Genomic DNA, 25,659 nt, shown 5'->3' with positions numbered 1-25,659 from the left:
CATTATCACATATGTGATAGAGCTTGTTAAACACATACCAAATATAATTTTAACACAGAGATCATTGCTACGATAGCTGAGTAATACAGGTTTCCTGAATCGGAAGTGACGAACGCCAAAGGAAAACACGAGTCATCTCTCTATATAACTGACTGGTTTCCACTTGTCAGTGGTACAGAATGGAGGGCCTGACAAGGACGACTGTCTCGTCCTTCGAGGTCCCGTGTATACATTGGAATGCACGTAAAAGATCCCTTGGCAGTTGGAATTCGATACAAGAGTAGGCGATAGTGCCGCTGCCCGGGCGAAATTTCCCTCATAGCACACTGTATGGCGTATGCCCGTCTTCATTAGCCCAGCATAGGAGCAGAACAGTAGGACGTTAAACCTCATTTCAATTCATTTCATGTCTGCTCTTACATCGGATCCCAACTGTCAAGGGATCTTTAACGTGCACGCCATTGTGAAGACAGGACTTTGGTTTTTCGTCAAATCCGAACAACTATACGTAAATTTCAAACGGTAAATTATGTGCAGCCATTTCATGTTTATCCGAAATCCATATTTTAATTTTAATTTAATAATAATTATTTCATATACATGTTGAATTTAACAACCATTTTATATACATGTTGTTGATATTTTATCACAATATAAAATATATTCATTGTCGGGCCTTCCTTCTAATACGGAAATATAGACTTTTTATTACCGCTGTAAATATGAAAATTTGATTTCGTACAAAAAACATTTTGATTATGGCGAAACTTAAAATATAGTTTATATCGCAAATGCCACGGGTGAGTTCAATTTTGGCACATATCGTTCATATACTTCCTAGATTATTGCCCCTGATTGTATGAAAAATCACGTGTTTTGCCCGTGGACCCTCTAAAGCACACGATAGAGTTCTTTTATGCCTCGGACCTTCCGAAAATCTTGAGAATGCGATAAGGGAGATTTTAAAATTTATAAACACTATCGATAGAAGGATTTGAAGCAAAGTTATGACAAATTAATTACTTTGAATATGTTTTTAGTCCATATATACCATTAAATCACCCAATTTGTACGCGGGAACCCATCTTTAAATACATATTCAATAACTCAATATGATGTCCCTTTGTATCTCTTCCATTGTGTATACCGAAAAATATTTTATCTTTTAATGAAGTAATATTTGATAAAAGCACGCCACTTCCGTTGTCAACATACTCATTTCATGCAATTGTAGAAATTATTACCTCGATTTGCGGAGTTGGTCTGGCCGAGTGAAAAAGGATTACATCACACAGTGGCAGATATGTTGCAGCAGGTGTGCAGTTAGCCTGTGTCTTCATACGAAATTTCATGCCGTGTTATGATAGCATATTTCCAAGATGGCGGTCATTTTTTGGCGGGAAAATAGGACGATGTGCTGATATTGATTAAGTAATCGTCGTTGGTGTCAATATATATGTTTTCAAGGGCACAGAAGCCATTTCGGACAGTAACAACTGTGTAAAATGATTATTTTGCGCATTTACAATAAGACGGCCATTTTTGGCGGGAAGATGGAACGGTGTGCGGATATTGAATAAGTAGTTGTCTATGGTACCCGGATATATTTTTTGGGGAGCAGATTCCATTTTTGCCGTTTACAACTGTGTAAAATTATCACATGTTCACATATTTAGCATATTTCCAATATGGCTTTCGTGTCGGGCGGGAAAATGGGACGATGTGCTGATTTTGATTACGTAGTCGCGTTTTTGTATCAATATTTGTTTTTCGGAGGCACAGATTCGATTTCTGCCATTTACAACTGTGTGAAATGGTGGTATGTTCACACATTCAGCATATTTTTGTTTGTGGCAGGACGTTTTCTAAACACATTACTGTAAAGGTTTCTGAATCCAATTCTGCTATGTATAAGCTTGTAGCATGTTCCTGGAAGCCTGTGCCGAGTTTACCCATTAGGTATATTATCCAACAATGTAGTAGTTGAACTCCAGCGCATTATCATTCCACATGTTCGTTCTACATTCATCTTGGAAGTCAGTTGATAACATAATCTATGCTATGAGGGCTTCTTAGCAAATATTTCATTTACAGCCACGTCCCCACCACTATCATCCAATTGCTGCCAGGCTGGAACGAAGCTGCTGGCCATATGCTTGCTACGTTGTTACGACCTTTATGTTTTTATAGGGAAGATACTGAGTCTCGTCCATCAGCTCCAGTCTAGCACCCAAAGAGGAAACCTCAAGAAAACTATGAAATGTTCTTGATTGCTTGACTATTGGTTGTTTTCAGCCTTGAAAGCGAATGAGGACGGGTGAGCATGGCACAGTCTCTATAGGCGTGACGAGAGAACGCCTTACGCCTGATAGGCATGTCACTGGAGTGTGGTGAGAAAGTATCCCGGTCTGACTGGTAACCGTGAGATCATGGTGGGAACACTTTTGGCACAGCCAGATCTTGGCAATGAGCGTAGATAGATCTTGTAGTAAGCGCTTGTCGTGGTCGTTGCAGGCGCATGATGGGCACGTGGGGTAAGCACCACGCTGCCGCTATGCTCTTTTTGCCTTCATGCCAGGAATAGGCTTTACTTTCCCAGGAAAATCGATGATAAATAAATGCTAATAATGTGTTTAGAAAACGTTCCACCATCTTGGAAATATGCTAAATTGGTGAAAGTACGACCATTTTACGTAGTTGTATATGACAGAAATCGAATTTGCCTCCCCGAAAACATATATATTGTCACCAAAGACAACTACTTAATCGAAATCAACCCATCGTCCGATTTTCCCGCCACAAGTGGCGGCAATATTGAAAATATGCTAAATATGTGAACATGTGATCATTTTGCAAGGTTGTAAATGTCGGAAATTGATTCTGCGCCCCCGTAAACATATATATTAGGCGTTTTTGTGAGTCGATTAGATTAGGTTTTGATTTGCTAGTACGATTTGGTATGATTTCGATTTGATTAGCTATGGTCCACAAATATGAAATTTGATAATTACGATTTGGTAAGATGGCTGCCATCACGGACACCGATCAGAAAAAAAAATTGTCTCTGCTAAAATGACGAGGGGGGGGGGGGCGTGTGTTTCAAGTGTAGTCCAAGTTACCTACAGATTACAGTGACACTGCTGGCACCCAGAGCGCCTAAAATTGCTTAGAGCCAGAGGTGATCTAACATTCTTGTGGACTATAAAGATAACATTAAAGGAGCTAAATCGCTAACATTTGGGACCTAGAAATTGACACAAGTGGGTCGCAATGCATATAATACTGTAATATAAATGTATATAAACTGATTTATATTCAATGGTTTCCGTTTTTACTCCAATTTCAAATCAGTTATGTTCGGCGAAATAAGCCAGCAGTCTCAAGTGAGTGCAAATTTCTAGCGTCTGGTTATTCCAGTTTACATACGCCGTTTGATTTGGTGCAATGTGTCTAGCCTCGTCCCTCGAGTCTCTTGATACAACTAGGGCTGGAGCGCATTATGGTACACGATTCGTGTACCAATGGTAAAATGCTTATTTTGTCTTAAATATTGGATATCAAAAGCCCATCTTTTCCCGTTAAGATCACAACATGAATGTTGATATAATTTGACAAATAAATCGTGTTTTCAATGTTGAAGATTTTGGATGATATTGAGTTAGAGACTTAATTAGCTACTTTAAACACATCAAATGCGTTTTAAAAAAACATTTTTTTATGGAGAAAAACAATAATAAGCATTAAAAATTACTTACGATGTCGAACATTCCGCCATTTTGAAAACGTCAAATCTAATCGCCTAAACACCTCCTGGGACGATCAGGTCGATATGCCTAATCAGTTGAGTTAAATCGTCTCACAAATGTAACGATTAGCATAATCAACTTGGTTCACAAATGCGTATAATAGCTAATCGGTCTAATCTAATCGGTTCACAAAAATGCCTATTGACACTAAACACTACCACTTAATCAAAATCTATACACATCGTCTCATTTTCCCGCCATAAATGCCTGCCATCTTGGTAATATGCTAAGTATATGAACATGTGATCATTTTACAAGGTTGTAAATGTCAGGAATGGAATTTGTGACCCCGAAAACATATATATTGACACCAAACACTACTACTTAATCGAAATCAGCACATCGACCGATTTTCCCGCTAAAAATGGACGCCATCTTGGAAATATCATACTGAAATGATGGAAAACTGAGATATAGTCATGAATGCCGCCAATATTAATACATTGCCAAATCACAGTTGATATGTCGATAACATTATAAATAAGGTGAAAATAAAAAATAATTTGGAATATTATCGCAAAATGGCTACCCTCAAATAATGGCCTCCCATACTGTGAAGACCTATTCAAAAAAAATGTCAACATTGGTTTTTGTAATCAAATATCAAAACCTACAAAATAAAGCTTATTCCACGATTTCTACCCGAAAAGCCGACGGATTTACATTAACGATCGGACTATTAAGATATAGACTCCAGCTACAATTTAGCTAATATAGAAATATCTCTTGAAGAGGACCTACCTACTAAGTGTATTTACTTGGTCTTATGACAATAATATGGTAATGGATGCTAAAAAGACAAAGGTCGTGTTAATAGCTTCAAAACACCAGACAAACACAAACAGCTTGTCATTAGAAATTAATGGAGAATAGTTAGAAAATGTATCTGAAGCCGTGATGTTAGGACTTATTGGACAATGAAGGTAAACTAGAGGACCCGTATAAATGTTAAAAAAAAACAAAAAAAACTTGCTGCTAGGAAATGATCTATCAACGTATTCAATACAATCAGCAAATGCTCACTTTGAAAATTCTAAAACACGAATGACCATCATATCTATATAACAAATTATGTGAAAATTCTCAATTGACCGAAACTACAATAAAATTGGGGTCAGAATGTCAACTAAAATTAGCAAATCCAAAAAGTATAAAATAAAAGGCAATGACAAGAACATTTCATTCTACCGCCATTTTATTCCCCAATTTACCACCTAAAACTGTCAAAAAAGCGTCTTCATGTTTTATTTTCAAACATTTTAAATCTTTTTATGTTTGTTAGCATACTGTATTCATTAGCCCAGTCGCAGCGGAACAGCGGAGCGTTAAGCCAGATTTTATTACATCAGATCCGGACAAAATCTTGTAGGCCCCTGGGATACAGGTAATACATGTATTTTCAATAATCTTTATAAGTAATTGAAATTCAAACATTTGTTTTTAATTTTTTTTTTTAAATAATTTCTCCAAATACTTCTACGATTGAAATAACTTTCACTTTGTCAACTTGTTTCCGCGGAGTTGGTGATTGCAGAACCACTGTCTAATTAGAATCCCCCATCTTTATTGAAACTCCCTTTTTTGTTCAAAATTATGCTTATAAATCCGTATAAATGTATAGTTTTACGAAGCTTCCCATATTCTTTTTAAAATCTAAGTTTCATCTCTGTCACACGGAAAATGGATTAATTGTACCCCGCTTTTCGAAGAAAGAAAGTTACTATTAGAATGCATCTGTCTGTCAGTCACACTTTTTGGGACACAATAACTTTCCTTCTTATTGAACTCGAATGTTCAAACTTGGTGTAGGTGTTTATCAGAGGAATGTCTTGGTGGAGCTCGAAGGTCAGCAATTACCGTGTAGGGTAATCAGGGATAAGCAATTTGACTGATTGATGCTTTGGGACACGATAACTTTAGTTCTAATTAAGCGAGAATGATGAAACTTGGTGTATAGTTTCATTACATCAGTACCTTGACTAAATTCGATAATGACACATATTAATCTATTGCACATTTATCTTTTTCAAACGTCATACTGATTATCTATGCTTAGTCTAAGCATAAGATGTTCACGAACAAATTCAGTTAGGTTTTGAAGTACCTGGAAGTGAAGCTTTACACTCTCCATCATTGAACTCAATCAAGACATTCACCTAATGAACATCATCTATACCTCAATTAATGCACGAGTTGTTATATGTTCCAAAGTCCTGACCAATCAAATTGCTTATCGCTACTTAGCCCAAGGAGAAATTCTCATCATCAAACACGGTCAAGTTATTGATATAATGAATCTATACCCGAAGTTTCATCGCTCTCACCCAATTAGAACCAAAGTTATCGTGTTAAACCCAATAGTCTTTCCCTCGCATTCACAATATTGATTTAAGAGCCAGCCGGGACGAATTAGTAAATTGGGATAAGGGTGAGGTATTTGTAGGCTTGTCGTTAAAGAAGCGTAATGTGGCTGATTTGATCATTATGCCTTCGGGTTTTGACGCAGCGTACGTATCCTTTATTTTAGATTCGATCCCTGCATTGGCCGAGAAAGTTCATCTAGATTTTCCGGTTCCCCCTTGTCATTGATGCACGACGGAGGGCCTGACAAGGATTGGACGACAAACCGATGTCCCATGTACACATTGGCGTACATGTAAAAGATCCCTTGACAGTTGGAATTCGATATAAGAGTAGACCGTTGTGCCGTTGTACAGGCAAATTTCCCTCACAGCACACTGTATGGCATATGCCCGTCTTCATTAGCCCAGTTCGGAGCAGAACCATAGGACGTTAAACCCCCATTCATTTCATTTTCTCATTTAGTACGCAATTGGCCATAACAGACGATTTTAGCCCTGGGATGACCCAAACTGATACCCTAAATATGGACTTGAAAAAAGGTTATATTCATACATTCGAGGTGCCAGTTGAAACTAGTTTTACATGAAATAATATATCCCACTGGTCACGAAATTGCCCATAACAAATAATAAATCACTCAAACTGACGAACCGTTCGGCTGGCTACCTTATATCCTATAACCTTAATGATATTACACCTGATCTTGTTTTACATGAGTCGACGTTACCCAGGCGAACAAATGGTCGGCTACCTGATCTTGTTTTACTAGAGTCGACATTATCCAGTCGCACAATGACAAACCCGAATGTAAATCTGGTCATTGTCTGCATTCTTAAGGGGATTAGCTAGTTTTTATATCAGATCATTTGAAACGTGGTAGCCTACATACATTACAGATAACACGACAAGAAACATTGTAATTTCCCACAGGGCCGTTACGCAGTGTTATCTTTCTCCATATCAGTGTACATTCAATCAACAGTGAGTGTCGAATGTTGTGAGACTTGGACAGGCGACTACATTTAAACCCAGTATATTTTATATAAATTTTAGACACGAAACGAAAATTGAGGAGTAAAAATCTGAAAATGAAAATAAAGGTTAGTAAATATTTTATTTGTACGACTTTTTTCTTGTTTACGTCATAGACTGATCAAAGTTCCAAATTCCAAATATGGAATAGACATGTCTCATACCTTGTATACCAGCTGGGGTGGGGGTGGTGGTGATGACCGAATGGTTAGCACATGCGCGTTGTATCATAAGGTCTGTCATTGAGAGAGAGAGAGAGAAATGGGGTTTAACGCCCACTCGACACAAACTAGGTCATTTCGGGACTAAAAAATGGTTTAATTTTATTTCAATAATTCGCTTGCGCGTAGGGGTCTTAAGCAGTGGGAGGAAACAGGAGAACCCGGAAAAAACCCACGAGGTTGGTGTCTGTCATTGAGCCATCTGGCGTGTTTTCGATTCCCCGGTTGTACGTGACAAGGAGTAGGGTCACCAGTGCAACCTCGTGGGTTTTCTCCGGGTCCTCCGGTTTCCCCCCACTGCCAAAGACCACCACGCGCAAGCGAATTATTGAAATAAAATTAAACCATATGTTAGTCACGAAATGACCTAGTTTGTGTCGAGTGTACGTTAAACTCTCTCTCTGTCTCTCTCTCTCTCTCTCTCTCGCTCTCTTGTATACAAGCTGCGATTATTGCCTAATTCCGTGACCCTTGGTGCAGTTTCATGATCAAGAGAGAATATGATATGTTTATGCCCACCAAAACAACATATTTATCAACCTATAGGTCATTTCCTGTATCAAATTATCAAATATTTCCATTGGTTTACTTGATGGCGGGTCACGGTGGCTAAGTGGTTAAGACGCTGGCTCGCTAGCCTGGAGGTCAGGTGTTCGATCCCTGCATTGGCCGAGGAAGGGTGCAGGACGGAGGGCCTGACAGCAAATGAACACTGATCAGCCCGATCACCTGACATTGAATAGTGCATCAGCCATGTTAAACCAACAAACAGCTAGATCAACTTCATCTGTATCCACAGCTCAACCCGTTAATATAGCTGAATTAAATCAAACAAGCCCCTTGTTACGACAACACTCCTTGTTAGATTTAGGTTTATTTACTTCTACACCAAATCCAAAACTGAATGAAAATGTTAAATAAGGTTGATTATAAAGGATCATACAAGTAAATACTAACACTAACATGTTAACATGCTATGTGCGCCATCGAACTTCCAAATGTATTTCAAATAACAAAAATGCATGCTGCTTACATTATACCCCTAACTTTAGTCATTTCTAACTTGATTACTATATATATAAAAATATTGATTGATTTACCAAAATGACATAGCATTTTACAAAGAGTTAATAATTACCCAGCACTAACAAAATGAAAGTAGTGTTGAATGAAAGATGATATATCAAATAATACTATATCCTGATGAAAGTTCACTAACTTAAATTATTGAAGTTAGAGACAAAAAAAAAAACCCCAACAACCTTATTTGTACTAATACAAAGATAATATTGTAGTTATTGACACAACCTATTATAGGTATATTGAATATCTTTTTACGAACTAGAATCAATTAAATTATACAGAAATCTTGTACTCAACAGTATTCTACATAGAAAAGTACTCTGACATTGAAAATATTTTGAGATATTGATCGAATAGCACACTTTCATCCAATTATCCTTGTTACTGTAGATGTAATATTAAAGATCATTTAGATCACTATCAACGAACTTTACCTACTTGCATCTTGCATATATGATTAGCCCCCCCCCCCCCATACACTAATATTACTCGACTCCAAAACTTGAAATACAATTTAAGTACATTGTAAGTAATTTATCTGTTGGAGATGTAAACTCATACCTCGATATAAGTATGAATTTGTTTGTAATTGTGATTGTAAATACTGTTCTGATGTTTTCATTATTGTTATGTAGTATATTGTATATTTGTTTGTCTCATTTTCGTTATTCCATGTATCTAACTTCTAGGAGTGTAAAATGTATTAACTACATATTTAAAGAAATCTCTAATATGAAGCCATATCTCATTATGCATACGTACCTAAATATATATAAATATATGTCTGATTGTTCCGATCTTACATGTGAACGTAAAATATTACTTAATGACAGCCACGATTAAAACTAATACTATTTGGCCTCTCAAACGGAACGATCAACATGCCTTATATGTGATCTTACATCCTATCTCGTGTTATGGTATAAATATGCATCTATTGCTGGTAATTAAAACTTTGTTAATTGTCGGTTGCATAGAACAAAACCCTGGTCCGTTTAATACATTAAATACAGGGAACATTTCCATTGTCCACAATAATGTATGTAGTTTATTGCCAAAACTAGATATAATTGAAGCTGAATTCTCCAACTATGATATAATATGTATTACTGAATCTCATTTAGACAACACTATTAATGATTCAATGATTTTACTGCCCGGTTATAGAAGTCCAGTTAGAATAGATAGAAACAGGCATGGGGGTGGGGTTGTTGTTTATATAAAAAATAATCTACACTTTCAGATTAGGCATGATCTCATAAACTCTGATATTGAATAAATTTTTATAGACATATTTACTGATTACACCAAATTCCTACTCGGGGTAATATATAGACCCCCAAATACAAAGGTTGCCTTTTGGGACATATTTTACGATACGTTATCTAATGCATTAGATAGAGGTTCCTCTTTTATCCTAACGGGGGATTTTAATATCAACATTTAAGTAATTCAAGTAATTGTGCTAAATTTAAAAAACTATTACAAAGATTAAATCTTGAAAATCTGATAAAAGAACCGACTAATTTCACAACGCTCCCAGGTTCATGCATTGATCTTTTTATTACCAATAGGAAATCCCTTATATCAGATACTAATGTTAATGCTCCTATATGCAGTACACATTCACCAATAACCTTATCTTTAAATATAAAAACATACAAACAATTAACATACAAAAGAACTATTAGAAATTATAAACTTGCAGATTATGAAGGTTTAAATAACGAATTATTAACTGTCGATTGGTCAAAAAATGTTTTTAAAAATGATGATATTAATAAAATTTATCAAAGCTTTTTAGATGTTTTAAATAAAGCATTAGTACAATATATCCCAACAAAAGTAGTAACTATAAGACCAAATGATAAGCCATTTATGAATAACGCCATACGTATAAAAATTCGAAAACGAAATAGAGCACACAGACGCGCCAAAAAAACAAATAGTCCTAATCATTGGCTATTATTTAGAAAAATAAGAAATCAAGTAATAACATTAATTAGGGAAGCTAAAAATAGTTTTAAAGAGAAATTAGAACAACAAATAAATAATAAAACCTTGCAACCAAATAAATGGTGGAAAATAGCTAAATCTATTACAAATTATGTTAATGTAAAGGTACAAACCTCCCCATTATTATTTGAAAACTGTGTTTACACACACCCACTTGATAAGGCAAACATCCTAAACTCTTATTTTGCTTCGATTTCAAAATTAAATGATGTACCTGACCTTCCATACTTTGCTTCTCGCAGTAACAACGAACTACAAAATTTTATTGTAAGTGAGCAAGAAGTGAAAGACCAGTTACTAATTCTTAACTGTTCAAAACCTTCTGGTCCCGATAATATCAGTCCAGCTGTATTGAAAAAGATAACTCCATCAATCACAAGCCCTCTCACTAAACTTTTTAATCTTTCATTAGAACTCCAATTATTACCTGATATCTGGAGGACTTCACATATCATTGCAGCGTATAAAGGAAAGGGTGATCCGCAGTTCCCTGAAAACTATAGACCAATTTCATTAACATGTTCATTGTGTAAAATACTAGAGAAAATCTTATTCAAAAATCTTTATAATTTTATAAAAGAAAATAACCTGTTATATAAGTATCAGTCTGGTTTTCAACCTAATGATTCTACAATAAACCAACTTTTAGAAATTTATGATGTTATAATTAGTAATCTTGATAAAGGAAAGCAAATTCGATTTATATTTTGTGATGTATCAAAAGCGTTTGACAAAGTTTGGCATATAGGCTTATTGTCTAAATTAAAACAATATGGAGTTAATGAAATATTATGTAAATGGATTGAACACTATTTAAGTAATAGACAACAATGCGTAGTTTTAGAAGGTTTCAAATCAAACTATTTGTATACTGATTCTGGAGTCCCCCAGGGAAGTGTGCTGGGTCCTTTCCTATTTTTAATTTATTTAAATGATATCTCCGATAATATTACTAACAACATAAGGCTATTCGCCGATGATACTTCACTTTTTACCATTATTCATAATGATCCTCTAAGTAGCGCGAACTCTATGACTGAAGATCTGAATATTATCTCATCGTGGGCTAAACAATGGTGTATAACTTTTAACCCCAATAAAACTAAAGATATTATTTTTACTAGGAAAAATTCAATCCATCCAGACGTTATTTTTGAAAATACAAAAGTTGAAAACGTAACTACTCATTGTCATTTGGGAATAACATTTCAGTCTAATGCATTATGGTCAAAACACATTTCAAATATATACCAGAAAGCTTGTGGTCGACTAAATATTTTGCGTATACTGAAATACAAAATTAACAGAATTTCACTTAACAAAATATATTTTGCTTTTATTCGTCCGATTTTAGAATATGCCGATATTGTATGGGATAACTGTTCAAAGAAGGATTCTGATCTATTAGAAAGTGTTCAAACTGAAGCAGGTAGAATAATAACTGGCCTTAGAAGAAATTCATCTAAAAACAATTTATACAAAGAGCTTGGTTGGTAATCATTGTCTAATCGCAGAATAAAACACAAATTAATTTACTTATACAAAATAAAGAATAACCTAAGTCCCACTTATCTATCTGAAGCCTTTAAAAAATTTGAACCGTCTGTATCAAATTATAACCTTCGAAATGAAAATCTGAACCTCAATCTACCATTTTGTAAAACGAGTTCATATTCTAATAGTTTCTTTCCCTGCACAATTAAACTTTGGAACAACTTACCTGAAAAATATTAAAACTTCACAAACGTTAAGTACATTCAAATTGGGCCTTTCACGCGTGTATCCTTTAATTAGACCACTACTATATTATAATACTGGAAATAGGAAAGAGAATTTTATCCATTGCCAATTAAGAAATAAAGCTAGTAACTTAAATAATCACTTATTCTACCATTTTATTAGTGACACAAAGATGTGCCCTAGGTGTAATTCTGCAGACGAAGATAATTACCATTATTTTTTCATATGTCCAGCCTACTCTGCCCCAAGAAAAATTCTAAAAAATAATCTACACCACCTTAATCAAAATGTTACAATTGACCTGATCCTATATGGCAACCCCTCTCTTTCAGATAATACCAATTCCAACATATTTGAAATAGTGCAAAAATACATAAAAGACGGCAAGAGATTTTAAAACTTTAACATTTAAAACTTAAAATTACACTTCAAAATGTATATATGTTTGTTACTCACTGTCTGTACATATGTCACCACTGTATTGTAAACATAAGATTTAACTATTTTATATGTTTGGAGAGAACTTATATAGGCCTTGCCTGTTGTTCAATCCAATTCAGTTTATTGAATAAAATATTGTTTAAACTAATGGTTAGCACATGCGCGTTGTATCATAAGGTCTGTCATTGAGAGAGAGAGAGAGAGAGAGAGAGAGAGAGAGATGGGGTTTAACGTCCACTCGACACAAACTAGGTCATTTCGGGACTAACATATGGTTTAATTTTATTTCAATAATTCGCTTGCGCGTAGGGGTCTTAAGCAGTGGGAGGAAACAGGAGAACCCGGAGAAAACCCACGAGGTTGGTGTCTGTCATTGAGCCATCTGGCGTGTTTTCGATTCTCCGGTTGTACGTGACAAGGAGTAGGGTCACCAGTGCAACCTCGTGGGTTTTCTCCGGGTCCTCCGGTTTCCCCCCACTGCCAAAGACCACCACGCGCAAGCGAATTATTGAAATAAAATTAAACCATATGTTAGTCACGAAATGACCTAGTTTGTGTCGAGTGTACGTTAAACTCTCCCTCTCTCTCGCTCTCTCTCTCTCTCTCTCTCGCTCTCTTGTATACAAGCTGCGATTATTGCCTAATTCCGTGACCCTTGGTGCAGTTTCATGATCAAGAGAGAATATGATATGTTTATGCCCACCAAAACAACATATTTATCAACCTATAGGTCATTTCCTGTATCAAATTATCAAATATTTCCATTGGTTTACTTGATGGCGGGTCACGGTGGCTAAGTGGTTAAGACGCTGGCTCGCTAGCCTGGAGGTCAGGTGTTCGATCCCTGCATTGGCCGAGGAAGGGTGCAGGGCGGAGGGCCTGACAAGGACAGTTGTCTAGTCTTTCGGATGACACGAAAAACTGAGGTCCTGTGTACACATTGGCGTGCACGTAAAAGATCCCTTGACAGTTGGAAGTCGATATAAGAGTAGGCCGTAGTGCCGCTGTCCGGGCAAAATTTCCCTCATAGCACACTGTATGGCGTATGCCCGTCTTCATTAGCCCAGTCCGGAGCAAAACAGTAGGACGCTAAACCCCATTTCATTTCGGTTTACGTGATATATATAACTTGCTTATGTCTAGGTCATAATATTTTTTACACCCCATTTTATTTTTATTTAATTAAACATTGCAGGTCTTCCATAATGTATGTTTAAATAATAATGAGAGAGAGAGATGGGGTTTAACGTCCACTCGACACAGACTAGGTCATTTCGGGACTAACATATGGTTTAATTTTATTTCAATAATTCGCTTGCGCGTAGGGGTCTTTAGCAGTGGGAGGAAACCGGAGGACCCGGAGAAAACCCACGAGGCTGGACAGGCAACCCTACTCCTTGTCACGTACAACCGGGGATTCGAAACCACGCCAGTTGACTCAATGACAGGCCTCATGATACAGCGCGCGCGTGCTAACCATTCGGCCATCCAACCCCCAAAAATAATGCCGCGAATAATAAAGAATAGAGACCATTACGCGCAATAAATTACAACCATTAAAGCGACAATTCGTCTATGTACTTTAACCTTTATCTCCCTATAGCATCACATACTGTAAACAAACTTTATCTTGGTAGCCAACTAATTTAAGAATTAGAATTTTCAAATGTCGTATTTTAGAAATGTGGATGTTTGTACGATTCAGTAAGTTTGTAGACGACCGCAATGGGCCTATAGTAGGTTTTTATTTTAAAAAAAATATGAATTTTAAAAAAATGACTGTGCTACTTTAGTTTTTAATCAGTGCCAACCGGATGTATGAGAATTATTCCAGCGTTGCCTAGTAACACAAACAATACGTCCACCTCCACACCAGTTTCACAAATCCTAGAGCAAAGACTCCATAAACTATTTATTAATTAAGATGCTTGAGGGGACTTACTTATCTGATTATTGAATGAGATAGATTCGTGATAACAGGTTTTAATTAAATCACAATATATTTTGTATATTTTACAGCGATGCGTGATGTTTGCTGTTTCGGTGTGTCTATGTGTGCTTCTAATCAGCTTTAATATTTTACCAAATGTACGGAACACCGAAGATAACACCAGCAACGATAAACAGGTGAAACGGAACCAAAATTGGGATATTTATGTCCGAGAAAATCCTCCCGATAAGCATACTGTGGAAACGAACAGCACGAGTCGCTATTTGATATATCATTGTGGCGGAAGCGGTATATGCGGCGGTTGGACAGATCGCTTAAAGGGGATTGTAACCGGCTACATTTTATCCACTCTCACGAACCGTAAATTTGGTATCCGGATAACCGACATTCCATGCAATTTAAGTTCCATAATACAACCTAATATCATAAATTGGGATTTCAACCCCGTGTTAAAGAAGTCAAGTATTTCAAATCATTTCTACGTCGGGTCCACTCAATTCTACAGCAACATAAAAGAAATGGATTTTAACGTCGAGTTTAAAAAACCCATTGTTTATTTTCGGGCAAACTTAGATTACGTGGATGGGTTGAAACAGAACAAATTGTACAACACACAGCTTTCGTGGATGAAACACCTGTCACGTGATCAAGTCTATGCTAAGATTATAAAAGAGTTATTCACCTTAGCTCCGGACTCCCAAAAATTAATAGATACGTTTATGAAAATAGCGTTACCATCTGAAAAACACAAATTGGTTTGTGCTCACGTGAGAAGGGGACGTAACCCTACTATACCCAATGATTCTCAAGTGAGAGTATCCGACGAGGACGTTTTGCACGTGTGGAAGTTTTTACTTCATTATAACAACCCTAATATATACAGGATATTTTTTACGTCAGATTCAGAAAGTGACGTAACACGCGCGAGAAACTTATTTCCTGATCAAATGGTAGATAACAAGGGGCAGATAATTCACTTTGAAAGGGCCAGTGGTCAGAGGGATTGTGAAGGATTTAGAAAGGTTGTGGTTGATCAGCAAATATTAATGAAATGTGATGTTTTAATGATTAGTTTTAGTGGATTTAGTCGCATGGCAGCCTATGTTCGAGGAAAGGATGATGACACGTTCTGTCTGTTGAGAAACCATACTGGTATAATTCCCTGTAGACCAAGTACAATGAAAGAGTTATATCATGTTACGGGGTAACCCTACACAGAGAGAGATGGGGGGCGGGGGGTATGATTCAACGTGTTAATTTAAAGGAGCTTAATCGCTAATATTTTGGACCTAGAAATTGGCACAAATGGGTCGCAACACATATAATAATGTAATATGAATTTATATAAACTGTTTTACATTCAATCGTGTCCGTTTTACTGTGTATTGTCATCAGTTATGTTCGGCGAAATACGTCAAAAGTCTCAACCGCATGTCAGTTTCTAGCGTCTGGTTATTCCAGTCAACGCCGATATTATTTATTGCGCATGCTCTCCAAATAAGAACACGATATCACCGTTTGACATGACTTGTGGCATTATTACAAATGGTGCTGAAACGCATTATGGTACACGATTCGTGTACCAATGGTAAAATGTTTATTTTGTCTTAAATATTGGATATCAGAATCCCATCTTTTTCAGGTAAGATCACAACACCAATGCTGATTTAAATTGCAAAAAAAATCGTGTTTTCAATGTCGAAGATTTTGAATGATATTGAGTTACGGACTTAGCTAATTTAACAAAGGCTGTGTTAATACAGGTAAAACTTTATGTTAATTCTGTTGGGTATATTTAAATAATCATTAAGTTTATGAATCTTTCGGCTATTATTCAAGATATATTTAATTAACGCATATACTATCTTCCTGATATTGTGTCTACCACATCTGTTAAAACTATTCATCACGTGAATTTTGCATACGGAAAGTCCATTGGCCATTGTGCTATTTTACCGAGTTTTCGTTTAATAGTTTGGATGTAGCTATGGCGGGTGTTGCACCAGGCGGGATAAGCTTACTCTTCCGGACACATGTGACCAGGTGGGCGCGGTCTTTATTAGCCGTGGGAGTGAAGCGGAGGATGGGGAGAGGCATCCAGCTAGGATGGACCGGCGACCATGGTCCCCGTCACGTTTTACTTTTGAATATAAACTACGCCACTTGACACAGCAATAGACCTTGTGATCTCCAATGCACCGGGTACACGATCTTTCGACCACAAATAGTAAACAATGTTTGTAGCCTACCAAATTAAGAATTGAAGTTTTCAAGCGTTGTACTTAAGAAATATGATGATTTGATTTTCATAAATTAATAATAACCATGTCCAAATATTTGCTCATCTTTCCTTTTGTTTATTTTAATAATTCCAATATATTTTTTAAATGACATTTAATAATTTGGACATAATCAAATACCAAACTTTTCATGGAAAAACAATTACTATTCTATTTAATTTAATTTGTACAGATTATCGTTGGGGTTGGGTTTACCATTGACCTATGGCCCGAAGGTATCTGGGGTTCAACTGATGAGCTAGCCCTAGGGCAATTCGATCCTGGTCATCGTATCCTATCGACTGTTTATCGTATCCTGGTCATGTATCCTATCGACTGTTTATGTCATGATACAAAATAAAAAGTTGTTTAGAACATGTTAACACATAGTCGTTCGGATGGGACGAAAAACATATTGACGTGCTGTTAAAAGAATTCGTGACAGTTTAAATTCGAAATAAGAGTAGGTCGTAACGCCGCTGTCCAGGTAAAATGTCTCCCATAACACAATGGATGGCGTATACCCGTCTTCATTAACCCAACCGAAGCAGAACAGTAGCAAATCTATTAAACATACATTATGCAAGAGCTTAATCTGCCTATTGCAAGTCTTTATTTGGGCTTAAGATGTTATCGAAATTATTAATTAGACCTTTATTTACATGGCAAGCTCAATATCAACTCTGTAGAACCTCGGGTGGCATGGATACAGCTTGGATTTAAACAGTTGCCCATTTAAAATTAAATCAATAAATGACCGACCAAGCTAACGTTTACCGTTAGTCACTGACGTCACTATCGGACACAGCCGATGAAAGGCCTGCCAAGCGAGGGTACCATAGCCATTGAGAATGTTGGGTTTTTTTTGTAAACCATATTTATTCACAGGAACTGGTTTGGAGAACAGGTAGAATCCTATAGACCCCCCTTTCCATAAAAGTGCAAACAAAAATATATATCGAAAAGTAAAGTATAGGAATGATTAAATCATAAGATGGCTATACACACTATATACACGATATGTACAAACCATAATCATAATATTTATATTTCAAACATTTTCATACGGGATTTTCAAAATCTTTGGGAGATGTCGAGGAAGTTATGTACTGCAGAAATTTTTTTTCAGAATTGTTTCTGTCTTCCGTTCCGAATAATAAGTTTTGAGAATTTCGATAGTGTTTTAGGAGTTTTGATATTGTCGCAGATCGTGCATCTGGATGTAAGGATGTAAGGGGCAAATTAAAAGAAAATGTTCAGAAGTCTTCAAAGGCGTGACCACAATCGCATGTAGGGCTGTCAGAAATATGTCTGAGAAAACGATGTCCGTTTAAATCACTGCAAGAGAGTCGAAGGCGAGAATGGTGAATTTGATTTTTCCAGCTGCCAGAGTAGTATGATGTGGGTATAATTTGATCAAGGTAGCCGAGTTTGGATTTAAAAGAGGATAAAGTAGGTAAGTTTCTAGTAGAAAGATCGAGTGATTCCATTCTCTAATTGTAGATGGTATAAAAGAAGAAGAAAAAAAGAAGTTCTGCAGAAATATGTTGGGATGTTGCTTTGGTTTCGTAGGCGATAAGAATTTATATTAAGTGGTATCAGTTGAAATAAGTATTCGGGAGTGATATGGTTTATGATTTTGTAGAATAAAATTAATTTATGTCGCCTTCTGTTTTAGCCAAAATCCTATTTATCCGAGTATCCCACTTGCAGTTTATTTGGAAAGTCAGCACCAGGTGATTGTGCTCAGAAACTTCTTTAATTGCAACATTGTCTAGATTTAGTGTCGGAAGAAATGGATTCTTTTTATTTGCTAGTGCTAGTGTTTCAGTTTTCAGCAGGTTAAAAGATACAAGCCACGTCTTAGCCCAAAGGTTTATTCTCTCTAGATCACCATTTAAGACTTCCGCACATTCGGTTGGCTCAGTTATTTTTATGTATAGACTAGTGTCACCAGCAAATAATCTAATGGTTGATTTTATTCTGTTTACAATATCGTTGATGTATATAATGAAAAGTAGCCCTGCGGAACACCAGCGGGGGCCGTTAATGGCTCGGAGGAGGCTCCGTTAACAATAACCATCTGTTGTCTGTTAGACAAGTAGTTTCTGAACCATTCTAATATGTCTCGTCTGATCCCAACGGCCTCAAACTTATGGCAGCATGCCAAACTTTGTCAAAAGCTTTACTGATGTCACAAAACACCGTTCTCGTATATTGACCTTGGTCGATGGCTTGACAGAAGAAGTGCACAAGATCTATTAGTTGGTAAGTAGTTGAGTCTTCTTGCAAAAAAATCCGCTTTGCAACTTAGTAATAATATTGTGACCCTTAAAGAAGTTAAATACATGTTTGTAGATGCATTTTTCGAAAATTTTGATTATGATGCTCATGATCAATAAAGAAAACGGTCTGTAATTTCCGCATAGTGATTGGTCGCCTTTTTTTATGAATTGTCGTTACGTTTGCTGATGTCCAAATATTAGGAACGGTTTTTAGCTCAAGTGAAAGATTAAATATGTTACATAAAGGTTTACTAATTTCGAAGCAGATGGATTTTAGGAATTTTCCACTGATGTTATCTGGGCCTGTAGTTTTTGAGGTATCAATAATGGAAATCATGTCTTCAACTTCTTTAGGTGTTAATTTTAGGTGCCAAAGTGAAGAGGGAATTTGTTCGAGTTCAGGAGGTTGTGCATTTGTGTAGTCATACTGTGATTGGTTAATACAGTATTCATTTAAACAATTGGCTTTGTCCTTCGGATTAAAATAATGAACCCTATTATTCATAAGAGGTGGAATATCCCCTTTTCTGAATTTTGACCCTTCACAAATGAGTTGACTATATGCCACCAATTTTGATTATCATTTAATTTCTGATCTAATTTTTCAAAATATTCTTTTTTTAATTTTCTAATCATGCTAATATAGTCATTCCTTATATTTCTAATTTTTTGCCAATGATTTTACTGCTTTTCGGTGAATTTTGTTTTTCTTTTTGCTCATTTTCCGAATAGTGTTCTTCATCCAAAGTTTGTCTTTTGATCTAATGGTTGCAGTTTTGTTTGGGATATGTGTTCTTGCCAAATTTATAAACTCGCTTGTGAAGGCGGCACATGTAATGTCAATATAATTTTTATCAATAGTGGAGTCCCATAGGATACTCCCAGCGTCACGTCGTAGTTGGTCAAAGTCAGCCTTATCATAATTCCATATAGTACGTCTGAAGCTAATTGATTTCAGACGATGAAAATTTAACCGACAGTACACAGGGCAGTGATCACTACAGGAATTATCTAAGCAACCTTAATCAAAAATATAACCGGAACAATTCGTTGATATTAGATCAATCAATGTATTGTTAACATTATTACCATATCTGGTTGGATCCTTGATAATTTTTTTAAAATCGAAGAGAACATTTGCCGAATAAATAAAAGTATTGGATTTTGTAAAGAGATCAATGTTAAAATCAGGTAATATAAAGATATTATTTATGTCAATGAATTTTTTAATTGAACAGTGGAATTTGGGGGTCTATAAAAGGTGCCAGTTAAAAAATGTTTATTATGAATATTAATTTCTACCCAAATGCCCTCTGTATTGTCGGTTTCTAAATCAGACCTGCGTTTTGTTCAAATGTTTATGCGAGAATACACTGCTACTCCCCCACCCTGTCCTGTAGTCCTGTCTTTGCGAATTGGTGCATTGAAACCAGGGATAGAAAGGGTGTCCGATTATATGCTTTTGTCAGGCCATGTCTCAGTTAACAAGATCAAATCGAAATTTTCAGAGAATTCTGCGGAAACAAGGTCAAGTTTATGGCGTATGCTTATTACATTCAGATGCACGAGAGATATGTTGTCATTTGGTCCCGGATTTTCCTGGAAATGAAATGAAATGAAATGGGGTTTAACGTCCTACTGTTCTGCTCCTAAACTGGGCTAATGAAGACGGGCGTCATACAGTGTGCTATGAGGGAAATTTTGCCCGGGCAGCGGCACTATCGCACTATTCCAACTGCCAAGGGATCTTTTACGTGCATTCCAATGTATACACGGGACCTCGGTTTTTCGTCTCATCCGAAGGACTAGACAGCTGTCCTTGTCAGGCCCTCCGTCCTGCATCACTGACAAGGGGGAATCACGCCGGAAAATCTGGATGAACTTTCTCGGCCAATGCAGGGATCGAACACCCGACCTGATTTTCCTGGACATCTCCACTACGTAACAAGATTTTAATAATGACATATAAAGAAATAACAATAAAGAAAAAAAGGGGTGTAGAATGACGAATAATGGGAGGTTTGCTCTAGAAATAACAAAGGAATAAAATAAGGGGTGTAGAATGAGGAATAATGGGAGGTTTTGCTCTAGCAGATTGTTAAAGATCCCATGGCAGTTGTAAATCAAAATAGTGCTGCTGTCAGGGCAAAAATTCCCTTGTAGTACACAATCTGATTAAAACACAGATCCTATTTCGTTTCCTTTTATACATGTGAAATAGAAACAGTGTAACACAAGGCAGTGTTTATGTGTACAACTGTTTTTGCCACGATACCCATGGCCACACCAATGGTTCAGACACACATTGTTATTGGATTATGATCAGTTATGAAACAGATTTCGAATGCATGTATAAATTTTAGTTAAGTGTATGACGATGTAATCATTGTAAGAAAATCCAAAATTTGAACATAAAATATTATTATAACGTTTTAACGTTCACAAGTATTAGAATTAAGTTAAAGATACATTATGGGAGATTCTATAACGAGTTGGCAGTTCTCACTATAATGGTTAAAAACTAGATAATGTAAAGGCAACTTGCTGAAAATTTCATTCAAATTGATCCACTATGAACTGAGAACTAAGCGTTAGTACGATAAACAACATATAGTCTCGATTATCCATTTAATTGTTAAATCGTGAAGAAAAGTTATGCAGTAAATCGGCTCATAATCCACTTTCTAAAGAAAGACCTGCAATAGACAGATTTAGCTCGTGCATAATGTATGTTTAATCAAAACATACTACTATGTATCATGTACATAGTCCATCACAATACACTACTATACAACAACTGTATGAAACGCAAAATTAGTTATACTTTACTAGCATGTTTTAAAGATACATTCCCGGGTAGAAACTGGGTGATTTGATGAGATATTTGGACTAAAAACATATTCAAACTAATTAATTTATCATAATTGTGCTTCCAATCCTTCTCAAAACACTGCAATTGTCGGGGAATATCCTGGCTATAAAAAAAAATCGACCAAAAGAGGTCATGTTTGTGTCGGAGGAGAATTCATTGCATACACAAGACGATGTTGTCTTTCATCGCTGACTATTTATTTATTATCGAACCCTTATAAAATTATCGGATTATCCACTGCCCGCGACTTAATCCGTGATTTTTATCTCAGAAAGTGTTTAACGTCTTATTCTTCATAAAGTTTATCAAGATGTACATCAAGCGCTCAATCTCCGTGTGCAACCATCGACGTCACGCGTGCAGACACTCCTAATCGTTGGGCCCTCGATTAGGGAAACCTTTACATTTTTGTCTTGCATGCGCTCCATGAGTGTTTTTCGTGGAATCCAGTATTTTTCTAGAAAGATTGAATATTTTTACTTCCCATATATACCAAAATTACCACACTTTTATTGGAAATTACCAACCGATAAATACTTTTCTGGGAACGTAGCTTTAAGTATATCTAATATGTGCCAAGTACGTTATCGTAAAACAGTATTCAATATATCATTACGAGATATATATCTAGGTAAGTACAGAGTATAAACACCACCTCCCAGCTATATTCAAAACAATAAATTAATATGAGTATTTTATATAGGGAGGACTAGAGTACTATTATCTTAGAACTATGTTCAAAATGTTATATTATTATAAGATCTATATCTAAGTATGAATTAACGTTGTCTTACAATTTTGTAAAAAGGCACTATATCATTATGAGATCTGTATATATATAAATATAGAGTACCGTTACCATACAACAATATTCAAACAAGCCAACAGTGAGGCTGGTGTCCCCCGCCGCAATCCCAAAATAAATAGATGATACAGAAAGTTCATCCAGATTTTCCGGCGTGGTTTCCCCTTGTCAGTGATGCAGGACGGAGGGCCTGACAAGGACAGCTGTCTAGTCGTGCGGATGGGACGTAAAACCGAGGTCTCGTGTACACATTGGCGTGCACGTTAAAGATCCCCTGACAGCTGGAATACGATATAAGAGTAGGCCGTAGTGCCGCTGCCCGGGCAAAATTTCCCTCATCGCATATTGTATGACATGACAAGGTGGTCAATCAGGTAAAGTTAAAGATGAATTACGTGATAATAGATAATGAAAAGAGAATATTTTGAATATATCTTAGTCAAATTACTTCATTCTGAGAGGAGGTATCGTCGTTCACAGAGCGGTGTAGTCTCGATTGTCATTTTTAAATTAAATCATAAATCTGTTCAACATCAAAACCATTCGAAGTTCTAGAGGGTTGTTGGGCGGCCCAATGGTTAGTAGGTGCGTGCTGTATCATACGGCCTGTCATTGAGTCAACTGGCGTGGTTTCGAATCCCCGGTTGTACGTGACAAGGAGTAGGGCGCCTGTCCAACCTCGTGGGTTTTCTCCGGGTCCACCGGTTTCCTCCCACTGCTAAAGACCCCTACGCGCAAGCGAATTATTGAACTAAAAATAAACCATATGTTAGTCCCGAAATGACCTAGTTTGTGTCGAGTGGACGTTAAACCCCATTTCTCTCTCTCTCTAGAGGGTTGATTATTGGCCTGGTATGTAAATAAATGTCGCATAAATGATTTATATAACATTTGTGGCCAGAGGAAAGATCTGCGGTAAGCAAATTTATACTCAGTTATTATAAAGCGTGTCCCAACATTTAGCATATTTAAACGTTTTTGACACTACGGAGACGGCAAACTGATCAGAAGTGAATATTCGCTAGGCCGCTACATCACTGATAAGGATGACATTGATGCGACTTAATGAGCCACAAATATTAACTTTTTTCTTCCGACAAATAAAATTCTAAAACATTTTTTTATGTATTAGAAAAGTAAATAAAGACGTTTGACGTAATTGTAGGTAAAATTTAATTCCTATTTAGTGTAAATGGGTATTAAAATGAGTAAAAGACAGCATTCTCCCCGAACCAGTAAGGTCTTATGTAAACAATGCACGCGCCATTGCCAATGATTGACGCTGCGTGATGAGACGTCACGTGTTGAAGGTAGTCATCTTTGACAGAGATATTAGAAGACTTTCGTAATCCTCTGTGAAACAGATTGCGGGGAAGGATGTGACTAATCAGAAACTTCCAGAAAACTGCCCGTGACACTAGGGTGACATTTATCTAGCCAGGACTTTCACTCTGCATATAAAACCTCAATTATCAATTTACTCTGGAACACTTTATAGGAAACTATAACATCTATGATAGTACAGTGGGAGTTATTATAATATCCACAGTCTGAATTTAACAAGCCTAGCACTCAGACCGAACGGCTGAATCACCACATTGTCTCCATCCTTCTAAGAACACCGCATGATGTCTGAAGGGAAAGTTAATCCCGTTCTTCTTATATAGAAAGTATCACAGATGCGTCCGCTATTAGGGCGGGATAATTACCATTTTTGGGTAAGTGTTCGTGAATATTTTATAACTTGATTTTCTATTGGTTTCACAGGAATTTGAAGGGATTAAAATAAAACTTCTTACTACTATTTGACTATATACTACAGTATTAACAAAGTTGTGTCACCCGCCATATTGTTTTGACTGGTTGACGACATTTCGTCTACAAACATCTCGCAATACTCACTAGTTCTAACACTGCCTATACAAGAAAATTGCTTAATTATAGATATCTCCTTTATTGGGTATATGTATATATATTAAAGATATATATATTAAAGTCATTTTGTTTTTGATCAATTGGTGTTACATTCCAATGAGAGTAGTCAGTTGTCATTCTGTGATTCATAATTCGAGGTCAGCTATGTCAGTTTTATTTTTAGGAACACGCCTTGACCAATCAAAAATAAGAGCGTCCGCAACGCGATGTCATTGACTTCATATCTTGTTACTTCCGGTCCGACGTGATGGCGCTTCAAGTTTGATTTGTAATTAATAAAGGTGTAAAGTGATCAGCTTTATTACATCGGAAGCTGGATAATGATCAAATAAAGTCTCGTTAACAATAAAAACGACTGGAAGTGTTAGAACTAGTGGGTAGCAGATAATATCGTCAACGAGTCAAAACAATATGGCGGGTGATACACGTTGTTAATACTGTAATATACATTGTTAATACTGTAATATATAGTCAAGCAGTAGAAAGAACTTTTCATTAAATCCCTTTAAGTACCCGAAACTGTTGCTATGTCGAAAGTGAAGTAAGTATGTATCAACATTGATATATTTTTATTTCTATTAAATCACGTTAAGCATACTGCATACTGCCTCTGGGTTTTAAAAAAGATAACATATTCTCTATATAATGGCGTAACAGGATAACACCCATGAATATAAGAATAAACAATACAACTCTCTTAAGCCCTGTTCGCATACACAACATTTACTCATAAATTTGCTCATATTATGCAGTTTTGGACACGTGAGTAATTCACATTTCGGTTTTGGATTCCGAAATAAGACTAATATCATACCCCTGACAGAACTTC

General features: G+C 36.4%; 1 protein-coding gene across 1 annotated transcript; it reads left to right on the top strand.

Moving 5' to 3' along the window:
* The first annotated feature begins 7,114 nt into the window (after window positions 1-7,114).
* On the top strand, window positions 7,115-16,018 carry LOC126826952 (uncharacterized). Its single transcript, XM_050556116.2, has 2 exons — window positions 7,115-7,270; window positions 14,723-16,018. Exons 1-2 carry the CDS (start codon window positions 7,259-7,261, stop codon window positions 15,860-15,862), a joined length of 1,152 nt encoding a protein of 383 aa, XP_050412073.1. The 5' UTR covers window positions 7,115-7,258; the 3' UTR covers window positions 15,863-16,018.
* Window positions 16,019-25,659: the final 9,641 nt, after the last annotated feature.

Source organism: Patella vulgata, chromosome 7 (assembly GCF_932274485.2).
Source record: "Patella vulgata chromosome 7, xgPatVulg1.2, whole genome shotgun sequence".
Classification (NCBI taxonomy): Eukaryota; Metazoa; Mollusca; class Gastropoda; family Patellidae; genus Patella; species Patella vulgata.
This window is presented reverse-complemented; position numbering and strand designations above follow the sequence as displayed.